The sequence below is a fragment of the Podospora pseudoanserina genome, chromosome 5 (genome assembly GCF_035222485.1).
Source record: "Podospora pseudoanserina strain CBS 124.78 chromosome 5, whole genome shotgun sequence".
Taxonomy (NCBI): Eukaryota; Fungi; Ascomycota; class Sordariomycetes; order Sordariales; family Podosporaceae; genus Podospora; species Podospora pseudoanserina.
In genome coordinates, this window is record NC_085924.1 from 260,072 (window position 1) to 278,303 (window position 18,232).

Genomic DNA, 18,232 nt, shown 5'->3' on the forward strand with positions numbered 1-18,232 from the left:
GCGATAGCGCCACCCGCGCCGTTGTGTCGTCTTGAACCCTTGTTCACAACCGGTCGTTATATCCGGTGAGCATGAGGACTCGGGCCCGGATTTACCTTCCACTTCTGGTTTTGACGTGTACCAGGCTTGCGGTAGGATTGGGCATGGTAAAGCCTGTGATGGTGACACAAGCAAGGTGATCCGGGCTAAAATGACGATATAATACCAGATCCGCGGAACCGAATACGTTGAACATTGACGACCGAACACACCACGGCTACCTGGTTAGGTACTTGGGTAGGTACCGAATTCTCCTGGGTGCGTACTATCGTCGGGAGCTCACAGAACAATCCACCCCATCCGAAAGAGGCCTTCTTTGACAGTAAATAATTGAACATTCATAGGTTTCAAATTTCTCGACAATCATGCAATTCATACTACGAGTAATCTAGGGTAGATCCCACCAACTCTCATGCAGGTCCTTCAGATTCACCTCCCCCGGTAATCGCAAGTATGAGGTCATGTCCGAGTTCTCATCTGCCTCCTTGCTTGTCCAGCCATTCCCGAAATACCATGCAAACCGATTGCCCTCAGGCCCGAGATACGTGTACTCCCAGTCCTCCCATCTGGGCTCTCTTCTCACAGCCGTGACATGGCCTGCGCTTCCTGGCCAGATGCCGTGGATTCTACCGCCTGGACGCCCGCCATTGTACCAACTGCTACAATTATCACTAAGAACAGTCGAGGTAAAAAAGGCATCAGAGTACTCGACGAACTCATCAGCTGCTCTCCTGGATGGCTGGATGCTCTTGATCCCCTCTCTTGCTACCTTCCTCAGGATCTTGGCGAAACACACCAGTTGGACCTCGACGGAATGCGGGACAGTACCCGACGGACCTGTTCCGTGGGGACCATGGACGAACAGCAAGTTGGGGAAGCCCGGGGTGGCGAGACCAAGATAGGTGTACGGGAAGCCATAGCCAGTCTTTGACTCTGGATCCCAGAGCTCCCTCAACTCTGTCCCATCCTGTCCCTTGATGGGGAATGGTGTCACCATGTCCACGTTCGCACCCGTCGCGCAAAAGACAGCATCGACCTTCCTTTCTCTGCCATCCACTGTGACGATTCCATCTTCTGTGAACCTCGCGATCCGCGAAGTGATGTACTCGACATTATCTTCCGAGATGGCCTCCAGGTATCCCGGCCCTGGTGTCAGGCGTCTGCAGTTTGGTGAAAAGTCTGGAACGATGTGCTCCAACAACTCTGGCTTCTTCTTCAACCTCTGCTTCATGATCTCGATGAACCTTTCCCGAAGATCAATGTTCGTCTCTGACCCCCTGAAGAAGGCGGAGAACCTCCTCCAGTACTTGTCTTCCAGTTCTTTTCTGAACTTGAGGTACGCCGTCGGATCCCTCGCAAACAACTTCTTCTGCTCCTCAGAATAAGGCTGAGGACCAGCAGTCCGTTCATCACCCGCCCAGCTGCCTGCAATCCAAGTCTTGTTTCTCGCATAATGATCCAACTGCTTCACCCTCTTTTGCAGATTGGCCACCAGCTGAATCCCAGAGGCACCATTCCCAATCACCGCCACAGTCTTGCCGTCAACATCAAACTCCCCATCCCAATGTGATGCGTGTCTCAGGTGGCCCTTGTACGACTCGATCCCTTCGTAGTCTGGCAGCTTCCAGGCGTTGAACCGCCCAATGGCGTTCAAGACAAAGTCGAACTCTTCGACCTTTGGTCCTTCCTCCTCTTTGTGTTGGGTGCTGACTTTCCAGACTGACTTGCCCGCATCCCACTCGAGTGACTGGACTCTGGTGCCGAATCGTGCGAGCCGGTAGACATCGTGCTTCTTGGCGACGGATTGCCAGTAGTCTCTGATCTCGCCGCCGGGGGCGAACTGGTCGGACCAGTCGGTTTTGGGCTCGAAGGTCGATTGGTAGACGTGGGAGGGGATGTCGCAACGGACGCCGGGGTAGGTGTTTTCGAGCCAGGTGCCGCCCTGTTGGTCAGGTCACGGGTTAGCACTTATCTGGGAGGAAGGCATTTACAAGAACACCTCATCTTGGGACTTACAAAGTCGTCGTTCTTCTCAAAGATGGTCAGTTGGATGTTGGGGACTTTGGCAGGAAGCAAGATGCCAGCTGTGATTCCCGCTAGACCACCGCCGATGACAGCTACTTTGAGGGCACGGGGCTGGTCAATGAAGCGGTCGACGAGGGAGATTCGGGACTTTGGGTATGTAGAGATCCGCTGGGGAATCGTTATGGTGGAAGGGGGCAGCCCTGGTGAGGTTGCTGGGGTATAGTGGTCTGAATGGGAGTCTGAGTTGGTGTCGCGATCTGACGAAGACAGCTCGGGAACCTCCAGGGCGGAGATTGACAAGTTGGACAGTTTCTCCGTAGCGTTGATGGCCGCTACGGAGTCTGGGAGGGTTGTTATGGTGGCCATGATGTTTGGGTGTCTAATTCAACGAAGTCAACAAAATCGAAATTGCACCACAAAGAAGCACCCGATGCGCTACAGGCTCTCTAATACCTGCTACCAAACCCTCGCGGACAGGTGCACACCCTCCATCACATCTCCAAGGCCCTCTATGCCACCATCATGCAGTCACAAATGTCGTGATCTGATTCCCCGGCCCCCGCCTTCGCTCTCTTCACGCCAGCTTCCCGATAACCCTCTCCCGGAAGCCGACCGGCAACATGAACAATAACACCATCCGCGGGGTCAATGCCATCATGCCTCTGTACCAGCCTCCTGCCCTGTTCGTTGTCCCCCACGCTACTCGTTGATCCACAGCATCAAAGATCCCGCCTCCTTATTCCCGGACTCCATCACCAGGTACCAATTGGAAGGATGACAATAATTCTTGGGAGTGCAGTGACACCAACGACAACTTCAATTGCGCCATGTTGTGTCACTTTAGCATGCTTTTAGAGGTTCCACTCCGGTGTTTACTATGCAAAAAGGGGGTCGGCTGGTAGATCGAATTGATAACGGGGTACGGGGTTTGGTGCCGATTAGCGTTGGATCAGGATGGTGTGATTGACGCGCGGTTGAGCTTAGAGGACTAGCATAGGCGGGTCTTGGCTTTATGGGGAGTTCATCGGAGGCAGCGAGGATGAAAGTTTTGTTGTGCATTCACAATCTGCTGTGTCAGTGAGCTTTTCAGTAGTATGAAGTCCAGTTCCAGTCTCGATGTAAATATGGGGCAAAGAATAAAAAGTGTTGGGGGCCATTCAGGGGTAATCACCATGGGTAAAACCCTAACCCTTCCCAGCAATGGGATACTCGAGCACCACTGCTTTGGCATCCTTCCACGTTGAGGTACTTGGCTGTGGTAAAATCCCATTGTGATGGGAATTTCCAAGCTTCATTCATCACATATTGCCGGAACAATCTGTGCAAACAGTCGCTAACCTCTCCACAAGCCAAACATCCCGCCTTTCGGTGGTAGAGGGACCAATCTCCAAACCACCCCATCCCGAGCAACAGTTTTGTTCAATGGTTTAATGGTCGTGAATCTCGAGCAGATTCGTGATCCTGCAAAAGGCTGTCGCCACAGAGCCGTAGTCCCTGCACCATCCAATAGTGACAGTCGACTTGGGCTTGCAGCTGGTAAACCCCAGTTTCCTGGGACCCTTTACGTTACCGAACATTATGCTACATGATCAGAGAAAAGTGATCGCCGACTTAAAGGTGATGTCGTCCGCATAACCACGCATCTCTTCACCTGTCAAAGCTGTAAGAAGCCGTTTCCTGTCAAGTCCAGACCGTTATTGCCAACGGTGACCCATTCCATTGGGGCTTGACGTCGATCCTTTCTATCCAGCCCCAGCAGTCAACATGACAACCAAAACCTCATCACCAGAGAAGCGAAAATGGTACCAGATACAATGGTTCCAGCCGCAAGACACGCCTCGCGAGAGGAAACTTATCAACAAGCTCGATCTCCTGATTGTGCCCTACGCCTTTTTGGCATATTGGGTCAAGTACATGGACCAATCCAACCTCAGTATGCCTTCTATCACTGCCTCAAGCCCGAGTTATACTCACTCCTACTAACACGACACAGACAACGCCTACGTCGCCGGCCTGAAAGAAGACCTCGGCTTCCAAGGCAACGAGCTGGTCCAGCTCCAGACAATGTACATCATCGGCGCCGTCCTCGGTCAAATCCCATTCATGTTCCTCTTCACCTACGTCCCCATGCACTGGGTCATTCCATTCCTCGACGTCGCCTGGGGCATCTTCACTCTGCTGCAGTACAGAGTGACGGGCTTTGCCGAGCTGGCCGCCTACCGGTTCCTCGTCGGGTGGTTCGAGGCGGCCTTCTTCCCGGCCATGCACTACATCTTTGGGGCTTGGTACCGGAGTGATGAGATCGCTCGGAGAGGTGGTGTTTTCTACCTTGGGCTGACGCTGGGAACGCTCACCGCGGGGCTGATCCAGGCTGGCGCGAGCCAACGTCTTGAGGGAGTCAAGGGGTTGGCGGGGTGGAGGTGGATGTACATCATTTGTGCGCTCATCACCATTCCGATTGGCATCATTGGGTATTTTGTTCTCCCCGGGACACCAGACAGGCCGAACGGATTACTGTTGTCAGAGGAAGATGTCGCTGTTGCCAAGGAGCGTCTGCAGAGAGATGGCCACGTCACCGAGGGAAAGTTCTCGTGGAAGGGACTGGCCAAGATTGCAAAGACGTGGCACTTTTGGGGGTTGATCTTGTTTGACGTACTCTTCTGGAATGGAAGCATAAACACTTCGACCGGTGGCTATCTTCTCTGGATCAAGAGTCTGGGGAGGTTCTCCAAGGCGAGGGTGAACGAGCTTGGCACCATCTCGCCGGCGCTGGGTATGTTTTACACGGTGGCGATCTGCTTCGCTTCGGATTTGGTGTTGGGACCGGCGTGGGCTATCACGGTGGCTCATGTCTGGAATATCATTGGTTTGATCATTCAGGTTATCTGGGAGGTGCCGGAGGGTGCGTTGTGGTTTTCCTTCATGACGACTTACAGCGCTGTGGCTATGAGTTCGGTATTGTACGGATGGGTCAACAGTCAGCTCAAGGCAGCCCCAGCGGAAAGAGCATTCACGTTGGTTCTTATCAACACTGTTGCTCAGAGCACTACGGCCTGGACGCCTCTTTTGGTCTTCAAGACGGTTGAGGGGCCGAGATTTACCAAGGGTTACTCTTTCGTTTTGGCCAACGCCGTTTGTTTGATTGGCATGGCGCATGTGTTGAGGATATATCTTGCTAAAAAGGAGTAAGTTTTCGAGAGATAACCTCATGAACCGAGGCTAACACTCTGCCACAGCGCCAAGAGAGCAGACGCCGAATCTGGGTCAACGACGGGGACATCACTGGCCGAGGGCAACAAGGCGGCTGAGAAGATTTGAGACGCAGTATTCGATTTGTTATGTATCTCCAACTCATCTTCCACAGTTCCTGGTCGAGCAAACAGTATTCTCGTGAATATACCGAATCTCACCCGACTCCACCCTGATCAAGTTGTTCGTCTGCGTGCCCGGATGTCTCGGGATAGCAGCGTCGAGAAAAGGGAACAGATGGAAGATATCCACCGCGCCCAATTCCTCGTCAATTGTGTACCGTTGATTGCTGACGTTGAACGGGGGCGGGAAGTTGAGGAGGCAGTTGCTGGTGATGTAGAAACCTCCCTCAAGACGGGCGCAGTTCTTGGCAAAAACAGGCTTGACGGTATGGTTGCCCCATGCATCGATGTACGCGTCTCCCGCTGCTTTGAGAGCCTCCCGAGATTCACGCTTTTCCACTGGGACAGGGGCCCAGCTTTCCTGTCGATTGTAGATCAGGGACCCAGTCGCGTTGAACAGCCAGTCGCCTGTGTCACACACGATTGAGTCGATGTGTGTAACCTTGCTGTCGGTGAAAGCAAGCCTTGTGCCAATGACGTAGGGATGTTCTGTGGTGGCGACGATTTCGGTGTATGAGGCGCATTGGGTGGTGTCGTAGATGCTGAGGTTGAAGTCGATCTTGATGCCTTGCGACAGGACCCCTGTGGTGATGTTCACAAGAGCGTCGTTCTCGTAGTAGTCGACATCGCTCGATAGTGTCGAGAAGGTCGGCTCTCCAGCAGTGAGTGCATCCAGGTATTCTGCCGTTGCAGCCTTCAGGAAGTCTCGGGTGCAGGGAGTTTGGCCCAGAACTGGCAAAGCCAGGGCGATGCTGGTAAAGAGGAGAGAAGGCAACATGATGGCGGTCGAGACGCTAGAAGCGGTTACTGTCTCTTGGTGAAGCTCAACATGTTGAAGAATCACTTCCCCATACTTGAATTTGTACATGGCAGGAGGTTGTTCTTTGGGACCAAATGAGGGGGTGGTCATGACGAGTGCCGTCCCGTTGAGATTTAGCCGTCATGTATATGAGAATTCGGCGTTAGAAAAGCAGCATCCTTACCAGGAGGGGCACAACGGCAAATGGGATTGCTCAATCATTGTTGTTTAAAGCCGCCATAAACCCTCTGATCATCCGGTGAGGGGAGGGAGTCGTGCATAGTCCCTGAACTGCCGAGTTCACAATACAGAGCTTCTAGGGTCATGTCAGTATGCGCGAGTGTTGACAAGCTTTCAGGGGCTCAGGGGTTTTTTGACAACTGGAGGACACGGACCATACTATCGTCTTGGGGGGATGACGTCGGTTGACTTGGTAACAAATTGCGAAAGTTTCCCCGTCGTCAGCAAACGGGCAAACCAGGGGCGCGGAAGCCGGGCGACCCGGCCCCGATCGCTGACAGGGCTGAAGAAGGGCAGGCTGGAGCAGCAAACCTGGATCGTCGCAAATCGAATCCTTCGTCCAAAGCCCGGCATCTTGGCACCTCAATTTCGCCAATCTCCACCACTTATCTTATCGGCCCCCATTTGCTGCAACAACGAGGCCCAGTACCACCACCAAGAATGGCCCGCAGGTCTACCAAACATTGCGTTCCTCGAGCCGCATGACCAACTTGGGCATCTACAATGCTAATAATCCGAGGTCGAAAACTCGAGTCCGAATCGCCGCCACCACCGTCCCCTCCGGGCACTGGGGGTCTCTTCGTCGGCCACCCATGAATGTGGGAAGGATTTTGGCCTAGTGTTTCAAAAGTCGCCGTCGGTGCCAATCGCTGCATGTGGTGAGCGCTTTCCTCTCTCAGCAACGCGTCTTGCTGTGCCGCAGCTAGTGGCACTGTTTTGGGCATGTTAACCGTTGAGTTTGGACGCCGAGTATGCCCAGAGACTCCAGATCGGCCCTAGCGCACACTGTGCAACGGTTTAGACCACCAAAGATGTGCAAGACAAGCAGGGAAGCAGGGGGCGGAGTTTGGGGCTTGTCTTGAACTCAACATTGACGGCCAAGAACTCCAGATTTGTCGGCGAGCCACTCACGGTGCGACAGAAGGTGCTGCTTTTTTCTCCCTTGCCCTCACTCCCCATGGAGCTTCTTCCTCATCTCTCTCCTCTTCCACCTTGATGGTTGAAGAAACCTAATGTTGCCCAACTCACTCTCAACATACTGATAGCTTTTTGAGTGCCAATGAGCCTCCGCGGTTCAGAGTCATCTGATATTTGCAGTTCGGATCTGGGGAGGAATCCAAGTGACCTGGTGGTCACAAATCATTGACACGATGTCGGGAATCCTTCGGTCAAAATATCGAACGGCACTTCCGCTCTTCCTTTCAGTCTTTCAAGGCCTGGCCGAGGCAGTGTCACCTGTCTCCATCAAAGGAACAAAGTTGTACGATGAAAGCGGCGCTCAGTTTTTCCTCAAAGGTACTCCCTGTTGCCCATTCCATCTTGCTCTCGGACTAACATGATCCAGGCACGGTATATGTTGCTGGGGATAATCGCAATGATCCTTTATTGAACACGACCCAGTGCCAGATAGATGCAGAACATCTAAAGAATGTTGGCGCCAATGCAGTCTACATTTACAGCATTGATGTCTCCAAGCTCGGTCAGCATCGAGGCTGCATGGAGGAGTTCGACAAACAGGGAATTTATGTCTGGCTTCAGCTGGGACAGCTTCCCATGGTTCTGTCTAGGGTTTGTTTTTCTGACTCGTCAATGTTGGTAACAATTCACGTATCTAACACAGTTTCTTCAGAGCGATAACACTCCCAGATGGGACCTCGGCTTCTACAACACCTGGACCTCAATAATCGATTCGTTCTCCGAGCACGATAACCTCTTGGCTTTTGGAATCGGGCAGGAAACGATCAACGGCACGTCCGTCACAACATTGGTGGCCCCCTCTGTGAAGGCCGCCGCCCGTGATCTGAAGCTGTTCCGGGACAAACGAGGATACAGACCGATACCCATCAGCTACACTGCCGGAGACTTTGAACAATATCGTCTTCTGACAGCTCAGTATCTCACCTGTGGGCCCGCCGAGTCTAGCGTAGACCTTTACGGCATCAACATCTTCAACAACTGCTCTGACGACAAGCTTGACCGTCTGCGGTCCGAGTTCTCCAACCATCACACCCCGGTCGTATTCGCCGAAGATGGCTGTTTTCCAGAGACCCGCGAGTTTTCCGAAGTCCAGACTTTCTTTGGGGAGTCCGAGTTCTCACGAATCTTCTCTGGCATGAACATCTACCAATGGGGACGCAATGAGTTCGGATTTGCTCTTGTTGTCTATGGTGACGAGGCCGACCGAAACCTCGGCCAACCCGATACATTCTTGCCAGCATACACATCTCTCCAGCAGGTTTGGAGCGAAACCGTTCCCCAGTCCACCTCCCGAGATGCCTATACCTTTTCATCGACACAACTACCTTGCCCGACAGCTAACCCCCAGGTGGGCTGGTTGGTGGATAGAGCTGCTGCATTGCCGGTGATATCGGGATTAGACATCAACACCGTGACCGCCCGTACGAGACGAACCAGACCAACGACGTCCACCTCAGCAACGGCAGTGCCTACTGAAAGCGGGGACAACTCTAGGGACAACTCTAGGGACGAGGAGGTCCTCGCCAGTAGTGGCATGTCCGCAGGCGCGATTGCCGGGATGGCCATCGGTATTGTCGCCGCCGTTGTTGGTGGAGCAGGTGTTGCCTTTTGGTTTTTGCGAAGACGGAAATCTCGTCAAGGGGAGCCCGATGACCACGACGGCCCTTATGAGAAAGCTGCGGCTGACTCTGATCGTCTCTCAACTGCCAAGACTGAGCTGCCTGACCAAGAGAGAGCTGCAAATGAACTTGAGGGCAGGTTCCACCATCATCAACTACCAGTAAAGACGGATTGGAAGTACCCTCTCGAGGCTGGTAGTAAACCTGTCAGTGAACTCCCTGATGGAGCAGGTCGGCCTGGAAATCATTTTGAGTTGGAGGGGAGCCCAGTGCATGGGCCGGGGTACAACCCAGGAGCAGAGTTGCCTGCGCCTGCACCTGTACCGAAGTAATGAAACTTGACAAGACGCGTCAATCTTTGTTTGTTTCAATTTTGCACACCAACATTTTCTTTCTTTTCCTTTCCGTAAATAATAGCCTACTTTACTTTGTATCCCCAACTTGTACAAATAAAACCCTTTGAAGAAAATAGCGCCCCGAGGAATGTGCACAACCCAAACAAACAAACATTGCCCCTTTTTAACCGCTAAACGACAGCTTGACAAGCGCGTCTCGAACTAACAAAACATTACACCCGCACAACCAGCTTGCCACCACTGATTTCACCCTTCCTCATCCGATCCAGCGCCTTGTTGATGCTGCCTAACCCAGACTCCACGTCAATAATCTCTGGCGGCTGCACCAACCCTTCCTTCAGCAACCTCTCCAACCAACTAACCAACGCCTCACCCACCGCCGGCACCTCATGGAACAACTTGATGGGCACAGTATGGAAAAGCGTCCCCTCCGGCGCCGTCTGCTTAGGCAAGCCCGTCAACCCAATCAAATGCGCACTCAACAACGTCGAGTCATGCGGCGTCGACGGCGGGCTCGGAGGCGCCTCACCCTCTTTTAAGAGTGGCTGCTCACCACCACCACCCAGATTATCCGGCGATAAAGCCTGCAGCAGACTCGTCGCCGATTCCCTTCCGCGAGTATCGATCCCGAACCTCAACTTGCCCTTCAGATTCCCCTTGATGATCGCTACCGCTCTTTCCGGGTCGTGGCTGTCGACCAGCAAGTCGGTCCTGATAGCCTTGTGGTTCGCCAGCCGGAGTCCGTGCTTGGCCTTGTCCACCACGGCAACGGTCTTCAACCCTGCCAGCTTGGCCAGTTGGATGGTGAGGTTGGCGGAGGTGGACGATCCGCCCCAGACGGCGAGCCAGTCCCCCTTTTGGGCGCGCTCATGGGAGCGGATGCCATCTAGGCACTCGGCGCGGATGTCCTCTGCTATCCTGTCGGCGGGGAGGTCGCGGACGAGGGAGTGGAGGTCTGGTCCGTCGAGAACGTGAGAGAAGTCAAGACCGGCGCAGACACCCAGGGCGAGGGCTGCAGCGACAAAGGCGACGCCGAGGGTGGAACCTTCTTCGATGGAGAGGGATGGGGGGAGGCGTACGGTGTTGTAGTCGAGTCCGACGACGTATTCTTGGTAGGCCGCCTTGCGGAGGTCGCGGTAGTCGGTGGAGATGACGAGGACGCGATCCTTTTCCTGAAGGCGGGTGGAGGAGGAGGAGGGGGCTCGTATTACTGTGCCGGCGAGCTCGCGGCCGGAGATGTAGGGGAGGGTGGGGATGGCGAAGTTGAAGTCACTGATTTGGTGTCAGTGAGACCTTCAGATTAGGCAGACAGAACAAGATGAACTTACGGAGCCTTCCAGTCGATGGGGTTGAGACCAATGGCCTGGGTGCGGACCAAGACTTCGTGTTCGTCTTGGAGTTGTGGGACTGGGTAGTCGTCTGTCAACTCGTAGGGTTGCCGTGCAGCATGCAACAGCAGGACCGTCTGGGTTTCTGGTGGAGGGGTGAGGGGTTCATCTGGCCGGACTGGGGCTTTCTCTGCCTCTGTGAGGTCGAGACTGTCAAGCTTGGGGCTTGATAGCGACTTTCTGAACTTGTGAAGAGACATTTTTCGGAGGAAGGACGTTCCACTCATTGTGTCTCTCGAGCTGCTGTAGGCTGGCACCGGCAGAGCTTGTCTCTGATCAAAGAAACCAGTACGACTCGACTTTGAGCTGCCGCGGTAGGGTAGGCAAGATAAGGGATGTTGAGAAGGTGATGTCAGCACGGGTAGTACCGCAAAATCCGACCGAGATTTGTCAACTTAAGTAGTCCAAAGACACAACTACGCGCTCAGATTGCGCCATCATGGTATTTGTATCTATTGGTCTCTCTCTCTCTGGGTCTCAGATCTGGATGTCCACTTGGTGTCACAGCCTCGACACACCCCCACACAAACTGCAAAGAAACACCAAATCCCACCATCTCCACAGATTAACGGGAATAAATCCAAGATTCACCTGTCATCTCAGCTTTCGGGATGGCCTCCGGTCCGGGGGTGGTCTAAGGTGGACTTGGCGACGAGGCGGCCGCTATGAGCATCATTCCCCACGTCAATTGCGCCATCGCCTCCCGGCTCCGGGACCCATCCAACAGCCACGGGTCCTGCCGATCCACATTCGGGCCCATCCACGGCGATGGCGGCATGATGTGATGCCCTTTGGTGCCGTCCATATGTAGGCCCTGCCTGCAGCTTGCAGACAATGCCGACATATCTCCAGGATTCCCGCACGGCGTGATAAGCAAGCAACCAGCCTCTCAACCAAGACACTCACTATCCTCTTTGGACGCATCTCGCTGGCACCTCTCATCCCTCACCATGGCTGCTACCACCCCAGCTGTTCAGACCAGGCAAAAAAAGCCACTCATCGTCAATGCATTCGTTGAAATGTGTACGTATTCATTACCGGAATCAATCCCACTTGCTTGCATGAAAGAGGCACAGAAGACCCAGCTCAGCTCAACTGAACGCTTGCTAATGCTTCTGTTGGATTTCAGGCAGTGGGCACCAGTCCCCAGGACTTTGGCGGCACCCTGACGATGAGTCCTGGAAGTTCAATGATCTTGACCATTGGGTTGAGCTTGCCAAGTTGCTAGAGGAGGCCAAGTTCCACGGCATTTTCATTGCTGATGTTTTGGGTGAGTAAACAAGCCCCCTTTTCCAACCCCTGACTTTGAACACAAGCAAACGACACTGACACAACCGCAACAAAATAGGTGGTTATGATGTTTACAAGAATTCTCTGGACCCTGCTGTCATCAGCGGCGCTCAGTGGCCAGTGAACGAGCCTCTCTCCGTGGTGCCAGCCATGGCGGCGGCGACCAAGAACATTGGTTTCGGCGTCACCATTTCCACCACCTACGAACAACCGTACCATCTTGCCAGACGTCTTGCCACAGTCGACCATCTCACCAAGGGAAGGTCAGTTATTTTTGCCCCTCTCACCCACCCTCTGTCTCCAAACTAACACCACCTCCAGACTCGGCTGGAACGTCGTAACCTCCTACCTCGACTCCGCCGCCCGCAACATCCACGGCAAGGCCACCCAGCTCGCCCACGACGACCGCTACGCCCAGGCGGAGGAGTACATGAAGGTCATGTACAAGCTCTTCCAGTCCTCCTGGCGCGACGACGCCGTCATCCTCGACCGCGAGAGGGGCATCTACACCGACCCTGCCCTCGTCAGAGAGATCAACCACAAGGGCAAGTTCTTCGACGTCCCCGGCCCCGCCATCACCCAACCCTCCCCCCAGCGCACCCCCTTGCTCCTCCAAGCCGGCACCTCCCGCGCCGGCAAGATCTTTGCCGCTCAGCACGCCGAAGCCATCTTCACCTCCGCTCACTCCCCGGCCGTCTGCGCCAAGAGCATCACCGAGATCCGCGAGCTAGCTCGTACTGAGTTCGGCAGAGACGGGAACAAGATCAAGGTTCTGGCTTTGGTCACCCCAATTCTGGGAAGGACAGAAGAGGAGGCGCAGGCTAAACACGCCGAGTACCGCAAGTACGCCTCGACCGAGGGTGCCCTGGCTTTGTTTGGCGGTTGGACAGGCATCGATCTTGATCAGTACGGTGACGATGAGGAGCTGAGAGAGGTCGAGAGCAACGCTGTCAAGTCTACTGTCACTGGGTACGCCAAGTTTTCGCCGCAAAACTCCAAGTGGACGAAGCACACTGTTGCTGAGCATGTTGCTATTGGTGGGAACGGGCCGATCATTGTTGGTACGCCCGAGCAGGTTGCCGATGGGTTGGAGAGGTGGGTGGAGGAGGGTGGGGTGGACGGGTTTAACTTTGTGAGTTTGTTCTTGCTTATTGGTGAATAGAGTAACAGAGCTGACAGGTGACACAGGCTTACGCTCTCTTCCCGCAATCCTTCAAGGATATCATCGAGCTGCTTCTCCCAGAGCTGCGGAAGCGTGGTCTTTTCTGGGATGACTACGCCGTCCCAGGCGGCACATATCGCGAGAACTTCTACGGTGAGCCGGGACAGAAGCACCCACTACCTGAGCACGTTGCTGCCAAGTTCCAGTGGAGGGCTGGTGTGCCAGCGGAGGAGCACCAGATTCCGGAATAACTGGGGAAAGTTCTCGATATCTTGATATACAGAAGAGACATATACACACTATGATGATCCCATCCTGCTCCGGTCCATCTGTGCATCCAAGTCCCGAAAGGACTTTGCGTTATCATGAGGCATAAAGTAATAGTTAAAAGGGGCTATTACTATCCTTTTAAGCCTATTGACCACCCTCTAAGACCCATTATTGTTTTTGAAGCGCTATTAACAATCTTTTAACGCCTATCAACTATCTTAAAACACCTCTTAACTATCTTTGAAGGTATATTTAATATCTTTAAAAACATATTAACTATCTTTTAAGGCGTATGAACGATCTTTAAATGTATACAGATTATCTCTCAAGGCCTATCAATTCACCTTTAACGTCTATTCATTACCTATATCTCAAGGCATACCAGCTATCTCCCAAGCCTCCCTTGACGGGCAAAGATGGAGGTCTAGGCAGGCATAACCTTAAAACCCTGTGGCTTTGCCTCTTAACTCGAAAATATAAGGCTATCATATCTGATTCATTCTATACATTACATCTCACCACTTCACTCTCCAATTCCACCCTTTTACTCGAACTCTGACCCAAAAGAAACACCCAAATGCGCCAACATAACTGGCAATAGCAAACACAAGTGGTCTCCAATAAGCCCTTCTATCCGTCTCTCCTCCCATGTCTACCAGGCCGCCGGCGATAGGTATTCCTGTCAAACATGCCAGGCTGGCAAAGGTGTAGGAAGTGGCGTAATACCGACCATAATCATGCGTCTCGCACAACTGGCCCAAACAAATGGGCACCAACGTGATGTTGGAGCCACTGACAAGACCAAACAAGACTGCAAACCCCGTTATCAGTCCAGCACCACCACCTCCATCTTGGTCGAGCGCATCGGGGAGCCAGAAGCAGGCGACAGACACGAGGCAGATAGCAATGGACACAACCATCGTGTTGTAGCGACCTGCTTTGTCGGCGATGTACCCAGGCAGATATCGCCCAATACAAGACGCCCCATTGATGATGGCAAGAAGCTGGTACGCGAACGCTGCATCGCCTCCAGCGTCAGCATCCTCGGCCAGCCCCTGACGAGCGAGATAATAGCTTGGTATGTATGACACCGGGACAAAGTACGCCCACTCGATGAAGAAAACCCCAGCAGTCGTAAATGCCATCGCTCCTGTACCATCAAGAAACATGCGTGGGTTGGGTAGCATATCTCGCCACGTAGAGGATGCCTTGGCCTGTCTGATCTCAAGACGACTTCGACAAAGGAGCACACTGGCAACGCAAAGTACGAGCAGCACGAAACCGACAATTCTCATGGCCCATGCCCATCCGACCTTGGGCACCAGTGACTGCATCATCAAGGGCCACATGACACCCCCCAGTGCGCTCCCCACAAAGGCAAACCCACTGGCTGTCCCTCGCCGCTTGTCAAACCAATGTGAAATGGCCCCGATAGCAGGTGTGAAGAGAAGGGAACACCCAGTGCCGGTGAGGATGGAGAAGGCAAGGATGAACTGGTAATACTCGGTGCACTGAGCGGTGGTAAAGATGCCGACAAGCAGACAGACAGTCCCAAGAGCCATCAGTCCCTGGGGACCGTGTCGGTCGAAGACGGGGCCGATCTGCACGCCGCAGAAATAGGAGACAAAAACAAAGATGCCAAAGATCCACCCGATGGCTTGGTTGGAGTAAGTCGGCAGTACAGTCGTTGCGACGAGGGCCTGGAACATGCCGACTGAGTTGACGAGTCCCATGCCACAAGTCATGGCACACCATGAACCAAAGGCCACGCTCCAGGCTTTGAAGCCGCCTTCGGGGTAGGTGATTTTCTTGGGGTCGACATTTTGATCTTCCGAGTCTTCTGGTGTGTTGATGGGTTTCCCAGCCGCAGGAGGCCCTGGCGTGCTCATGGTGCTGGCCGCAGTCGGCGGGAGGGGGGATCAGGTCGGGTGCCTGATTGGTAATATTTCCGGAGAAGCAATAGGTGCCAGGCTCAGATACTTTCCTGTTGAGCTTGATGGTCAATCTCATGTGAGGTAGGAAGGTGCGAACATTGAAGGTGCTCACTCACTTTGTTGACAAACACCCTCATGATCGATTGCGTCATTGGTCAAACCGATACCACATCGGCAAGAAAGAGCATCGACTGTCCAAACCAGTCGGCGGAATAGACTCAGTGATTATTGAGAGGATGAGCAGAAATTCGCGCGGTTATGGTGTTGAATAACTGGCATTTTCAGGGAATCCCGAAAGCTCGCATGTTTTCAAGGTAACAGTAGGTCAGGTTCACGGCACTCGATGATTTAGGCCGCGGCCTTTGACCATGTTGATCATGACGATCCACCGCATCCCATCGAGATCTCTTTCTGTAAGTAAGAAGATGGAAATAGCACCAATCAGAGACACAACTACGCGATCAGTTACAGGTCTATACTGACTGGTATCGAGTATTTAAGGTCGACTGTACCGCGATGAAAATGCCTCTCTATCTTGCCATCAGGCAGGCAGACATCTTCAGGAATCACTTGTTCCATTTTTTTACGACTTAAGAGATTTCATTCTCTCGCAAATTCAACACCATGGCAGCTACCACTCTTCCTGCATTCAACACGCTCGTTGCTGAGTCTATCTCGCAACACAGCCAGATTCCACCTGAGCAAATCATCGTCCTCGACAACTCAGACAAATACTGCCCGGACGGTATCAAGACCGACCAATCTCAAGACGAAGAAGGCGAAAGCCTAGCCGCCATTTTCGGCACCATGGCCAGTCTCAACAAGGGTGCTCTCCTGGACAAGAACCTCTGCACTGGCAACGGCGGCCACTCCTTCCGCTCCGCTCTCCTGAGCGCAACAGACGAGCTCGCCAACCTCGCCCAAGGCCGCAAAGTCCGTTATGTCGAGCTCGGCCCAGAGCCATTCAAATCAAGCGTCATCATCACCCACCTCATCAGCTCGGGCGTTCAACTCTCCCAGTACGTTGGCATCGACATCAACCCCGAGTCCGAACTCACCATGCGTGCTGCCCTCGAGCCCATCATCGGCCCCGATCGGTTTGCCTACCTCGTGGCCGACTTTTACAAGACCTCGGCCGACGACCTCCCACCTCTCCCCGGCTCTGACAAGGAAGGCGAGACCATCACAGTCATGACCAACCTCGGCTTCCAAGAAGGCAACGACCTACCCTCCCGTCTCGGGCCCATGCTCTCCCGCCTGACGCGTCCAGGCGACCTCTTGCTGTCAGAAATGCAAGTCTTGCCATCCTCCGCCCCATCATCAGACGCCTCCGACAGCGAAAGCGACAGCGACGTCAGCACCGCCAGCATAACCGACTCCAAGCTAGTCGAGGAATTCTACCACCATCCCGAGATGCTTAAGTTTTCCTCCCTTGTCGGCAAGAAATTTGATCGGAACTTTGATCTCTCCCCCCAATCAAGTCCCAGCTCCAGCTCGGAGGATGTTGGTGGTGGTGGGGCAAGCAGCAATGATTACGAGTACATTTTCCGGCTCGTCCCGCTTCAACTCTCAAATGTGGGAGAGGTGGCTGTTGCGACAACGTTGGTGTCGTTGCCGATTCCGGGGGGGAAGGGGAAGAATTATGTTCTGACGAATAGCTGCATCAAGTACACGAGGGAGCAGTTTGCCAGGGCGAGGGAGACGCAGGGGAAGTTTGGAGTCAAGGGGTGGAGGGAGACGGGTGACGGGTCGGTTGTTTTTCAGATCGCGGAGAGACGTCACTGATTTTTTTTTTCTGTGTTTTTTCCTTTCTTCAGATCCTGTTTGGGATGGCTGAATATCTCGCTGGAAGAGATGGTTTGGTGTATATGCATCAAAATCTGTAATTCAGGGGTAGATCTAGAAATGCAGCTCTTTTATCATGCCAGTCAGAACTTTACCATGCCGTGTAAGGTGCTCATGTCAGCATTGTCTGAGCCTTCATAGAGGGGGGAGGGACAGGTAGGGTACCATCCGTCGTCATGACTTGCATACGCGGAGTTAGGACATACGCTATGGACAAGCAAAATAGAGCCTGCGATAAAATGTCAAGGCCTAAAAGATACTCACCATGCGTCCCGAGTATCTTTCAAGGCGTGTTCGTTATCTTTTCAGGCCTCTTGACTATCTTAAAAAGACATATTAGTATGTATGTCACAGGCCTAACACCTATCTTTCAACGCCTATTAATTTCTTTTACAAGGCATGTAAACCACTCTTAAAGCCCCTTATTCCCAGAGGTAGTCTCTACTTTTATGTCCATGACGTCCCACCCCATGCCGATCTCTCCGCTATCTGCATCGGTAAGGCCCGCTGCCGCCCTCCCGCCCCTTATACGGAAGGTAAAGCCGCTGGTGACCAACAACCCCTCCTCAACCTCAGTGCAACCCGAGCATAAATCAAGCTTAGATCTTAATCAAAGGTTCTGTCACGCCCTGGGCCGAGATGATCTCGAACACAACATCCCGGAAAGTCAATGCTGTCATCCCGTCGATCACCTTCACGTGGTGAGCTGGAATACGAACTGCACCGCCAGCAGACATGGAAAAATATCGTTACTTTTGTTACAAATCACCACACCTAGCCGAATAAATACACTAATCAAACACATATAGAAGCGAAGCAGCCAAAAATGAACCACTCCCCCTCCCTACCAACCACCCAGCCAATCTCATCTCATGGTATCACATCACTTTTTCATCCCCACATTCATCTCCCGTCC

General features: G+C 53.3%; 8 protein-coding genes across 8 annotated transcripts; 4 read left to right on the forward strand and 4 right to left on the reverse strand.

The window, feature by feature from the left end:
• Positions 1 to 419: 419 nt before the first annotated feature.
• On the reverse strand, positions 420 to 3,120 carry QC764_502310 (uncharacterized protein). Its single transcript, XM_062947493.1, has 2 exons — positions 2,056 to 3,120; positions 420 to 1,981 (listed from the first exon to the last, which is right to left on the reverse strand). Exons 1-2 carry the CDS (start codon positions 2,428 to 2,430, stop codon positions 428 to 430), a joined length of 1,929 nt encoding a protein of 642 aa, XP_062798450.1. The 5' UTR covers positions 2,431 to 3,120; the 3' UTR covers positions 420 to 427.
• A 708-nt stretch (positions 3,121 to 3,828) lies between these two features.
• Positions 3,829 to 5,253, forward strand: SEO1 (MFS transporter (Seo1); the record flags this gene model as incomplete). Its single annotated transcript, XM_062947492.1, has 2 exons — positions 3,829 to 3,997; positions 4,058 to 5,253. 2 exons carry the CDS (start codon positions 3,829 to 3,831, stop codon positions 5,251 to 5,253), a joined length of 1,365 nt encoding a protein of 454 aa, XP_062798451.1.
• A 162-nt stretch (positions 5,254 to 5,415) lies between these two features.
• On the reverse strand, positions 5,416 to 6,345 carry QC764_502290 (uncharacterized protein; the record flags this gene model as incomplete). Its single annotated transcript, XM_062947491.1, has 1 exon — positions 5,416 to 6,345. One exon carries the CDS (start codon positions 6,343 to 6,345, stop codon positions 5,416 to 5,418), a length of 930 nt encoding a protein of 309 aa, XP_062798452.1.
• Positions 6,346 to 6,699: 354 nt separating this feature from the next.
• QC764_502280 (uncharacterized protein) lies at positions 6,700 to 11,251 on the forward strand. Its single transcript, XM_062947490.1, has 3 exons — positions 6,700 to 7,770; positions 7,820 to 8,043; positions 8,105 to 11,251. The coding sequence occupies exons 1-3, from the start codon at positions 7,626 to 7,628 to the stop codon at positions 9,401 to 9,403; spliced, it is 1,668 nt and encodes a 555-aa protein (XP_062798453.1). The 5' UTR covers positions 6,700 to 7,625; the 3' UTR covers positions 9,404 to 11,251.
• Positions 9,452 to 11,280, reverse strand: QC764_502270 (uncharacterized protein). The gene is made up of 2 exons (XM_062947489.1): positions 10,756 to 11,280; positions 9,452 to 10,699 (listed from the first exon to the last, which is right to left on the reverse strand). Exons 1-2 carry the CDS (start codon positions 11,040 to 11,042, stop codon positions 9,640 to 9,642), a joined length of 1,347 nt encoding a protein of 448 aa, XP_062798454.1. The 5' UTR covers positions 11,043 to 11,280; the 3' UTR covers positions 9,452 to 9,639.
• Positions 11,281 to 11,385: 105 nt separating this feature from the next.
• QC764_502260 (uncharacterized protein) lies at positions 11,386 to 13,639 on the forward strand. The gene is made up of 5 exons (XM_062947488.1): positions 11,386 to 11,838; positions 11,945 to 12,085; positions 12,164 to 12,368; positions 12,427 to 13,237; positions 13,294 to 13,639. Exons 1-5 carry the CDS (start codon positions 11,766 to 11,768, stop codon positions 13,516 to 13,518), a joined length of 1,455 nt encoding a protein of 484 aa, XP_062798455.1. The 5' UTR covers positions 11,386 to 11,765; the 3' UTR covers positions 13,519 to 13,639.
• A 413-nt stretch (positions 13,640 to 14,052) lies between these two features.
• QC764_502250 (uncharacterized protein) lies at positions 14,053 to 15,426 on the reverse strand (the record flags this gene model as incomplete). Its single annotated transcript, XM_062947487.1, has 1 exon — positions 14,053 to 15,426. The coding sequence occupies one exon, from the start codon at positions 15,424 to 15,426 to the stop codon at positions 14,053 to 14,055; it is 1,374 nt and encodes a 457-aa protein (XP_062798456.1).
• Positions 15,427 to 16,095: 669 nt separating this feature from the next.
• Positions 16,096 to 17,428, forward strand: QC764_502240 (uncharacterized protein; the record flags this gene model as incomplete). The annotated part of the gene is made up of 1 exon (XM_062947486.1): positions 16,096 to 17,428. One exon carries the CDS (start codon positions 16,096 to 16,098, stop codon positions 17,254 to 17,256), a length of 1,161 nt encoding a protein of 386 aa, XP_062798457.1. The 3' UTR covers positions 17,257 to 17,428.
• Positions 17,429 to 18,232: the final 804 nt, after the last annotated feature.

What these genes read in the sequence shown, in the direction of transcription:
- QC764_502310 (XM_062947493.1), bottom strand. Translation starts at nt 2,430, where the DNA reads ATGGCCACCATAACAACCCTCCCAGACTCCGTAGCGGCCATCAACGCT. An exon ending in TTGAGAAGAACGACGACTTT is followed by an intron (nt 1,982 to 2,055) that starts GTAAGTCCCAAG and finishes CCTGACCAACAG; the next exon opens with GGCGGCACCTGGCTCGAAAA.
- QC764_502280 (XM_062947490.1), top strand. Translation starts at nt 7,626, where the DNA reads ATGTCGGGAATCCTTCGGTCAAAATATCGAACGGCACTTCCGCTCTTC. An exon ending in CGCTCAGTTTTTCCTCAAAG is followed by an intron (nt 7,771 to 7,819) that starts GTACTCCCTGTT and finishes AACATGATCCAG; the next exon opens with GCACGGTATATGTTGCTGGG. An exon ending in TTCCCATGGTTCTGTCTAGG is followed by an intron (nt 8,044 to 8,104) that starts GTTTGTTTTTCT and finishes CAGTTTCTTCAG; the next exon opens with AGCGATAACACTCCCAGATG.
- QC764_502270 (XM_062947489.1), bottom strand. Translation starts at nt 11,042, where the DNA reads ATGAGTGGAACGTCCTTCCTCCGAAAAATGTCTCTTCACAAGTTCAGA. An exon ending in CCCATCGACTGGAAGGCTCC is followed by an intron (nt 10,700 to 10,755) that starts GTAAGTTCATCT and finishes ACACCAAATCAG; the next exon opens with TGACTTCAACTTCGCCATCC.
- QC764_502260 (XM_062947488.1), top strand. Translation starts at nt 11,766, where the DNA reads ATGGCTGCTACCACCCCAGCTGTTCAGACCAGGCAAAAAAAGCCACTC. An exon ending in TTTCATTGCTGATGTTTTGG is followed by an intron (nt 12,086 to 12,163) that starts GTGAGTAAACAA and finishes GCAACAAAATAG; the next exon opens with GTGGTTATGATGTTTACAAG. An exon ending in GACCATCTCACCAAGGGAAG is followed by an intron (nt 12,369 to 12,426) that starts GTCAGTTATTTT and finishes CACCACCTCCAG; the next exon opens with ACTCGGCTGGAACGTCGTAA.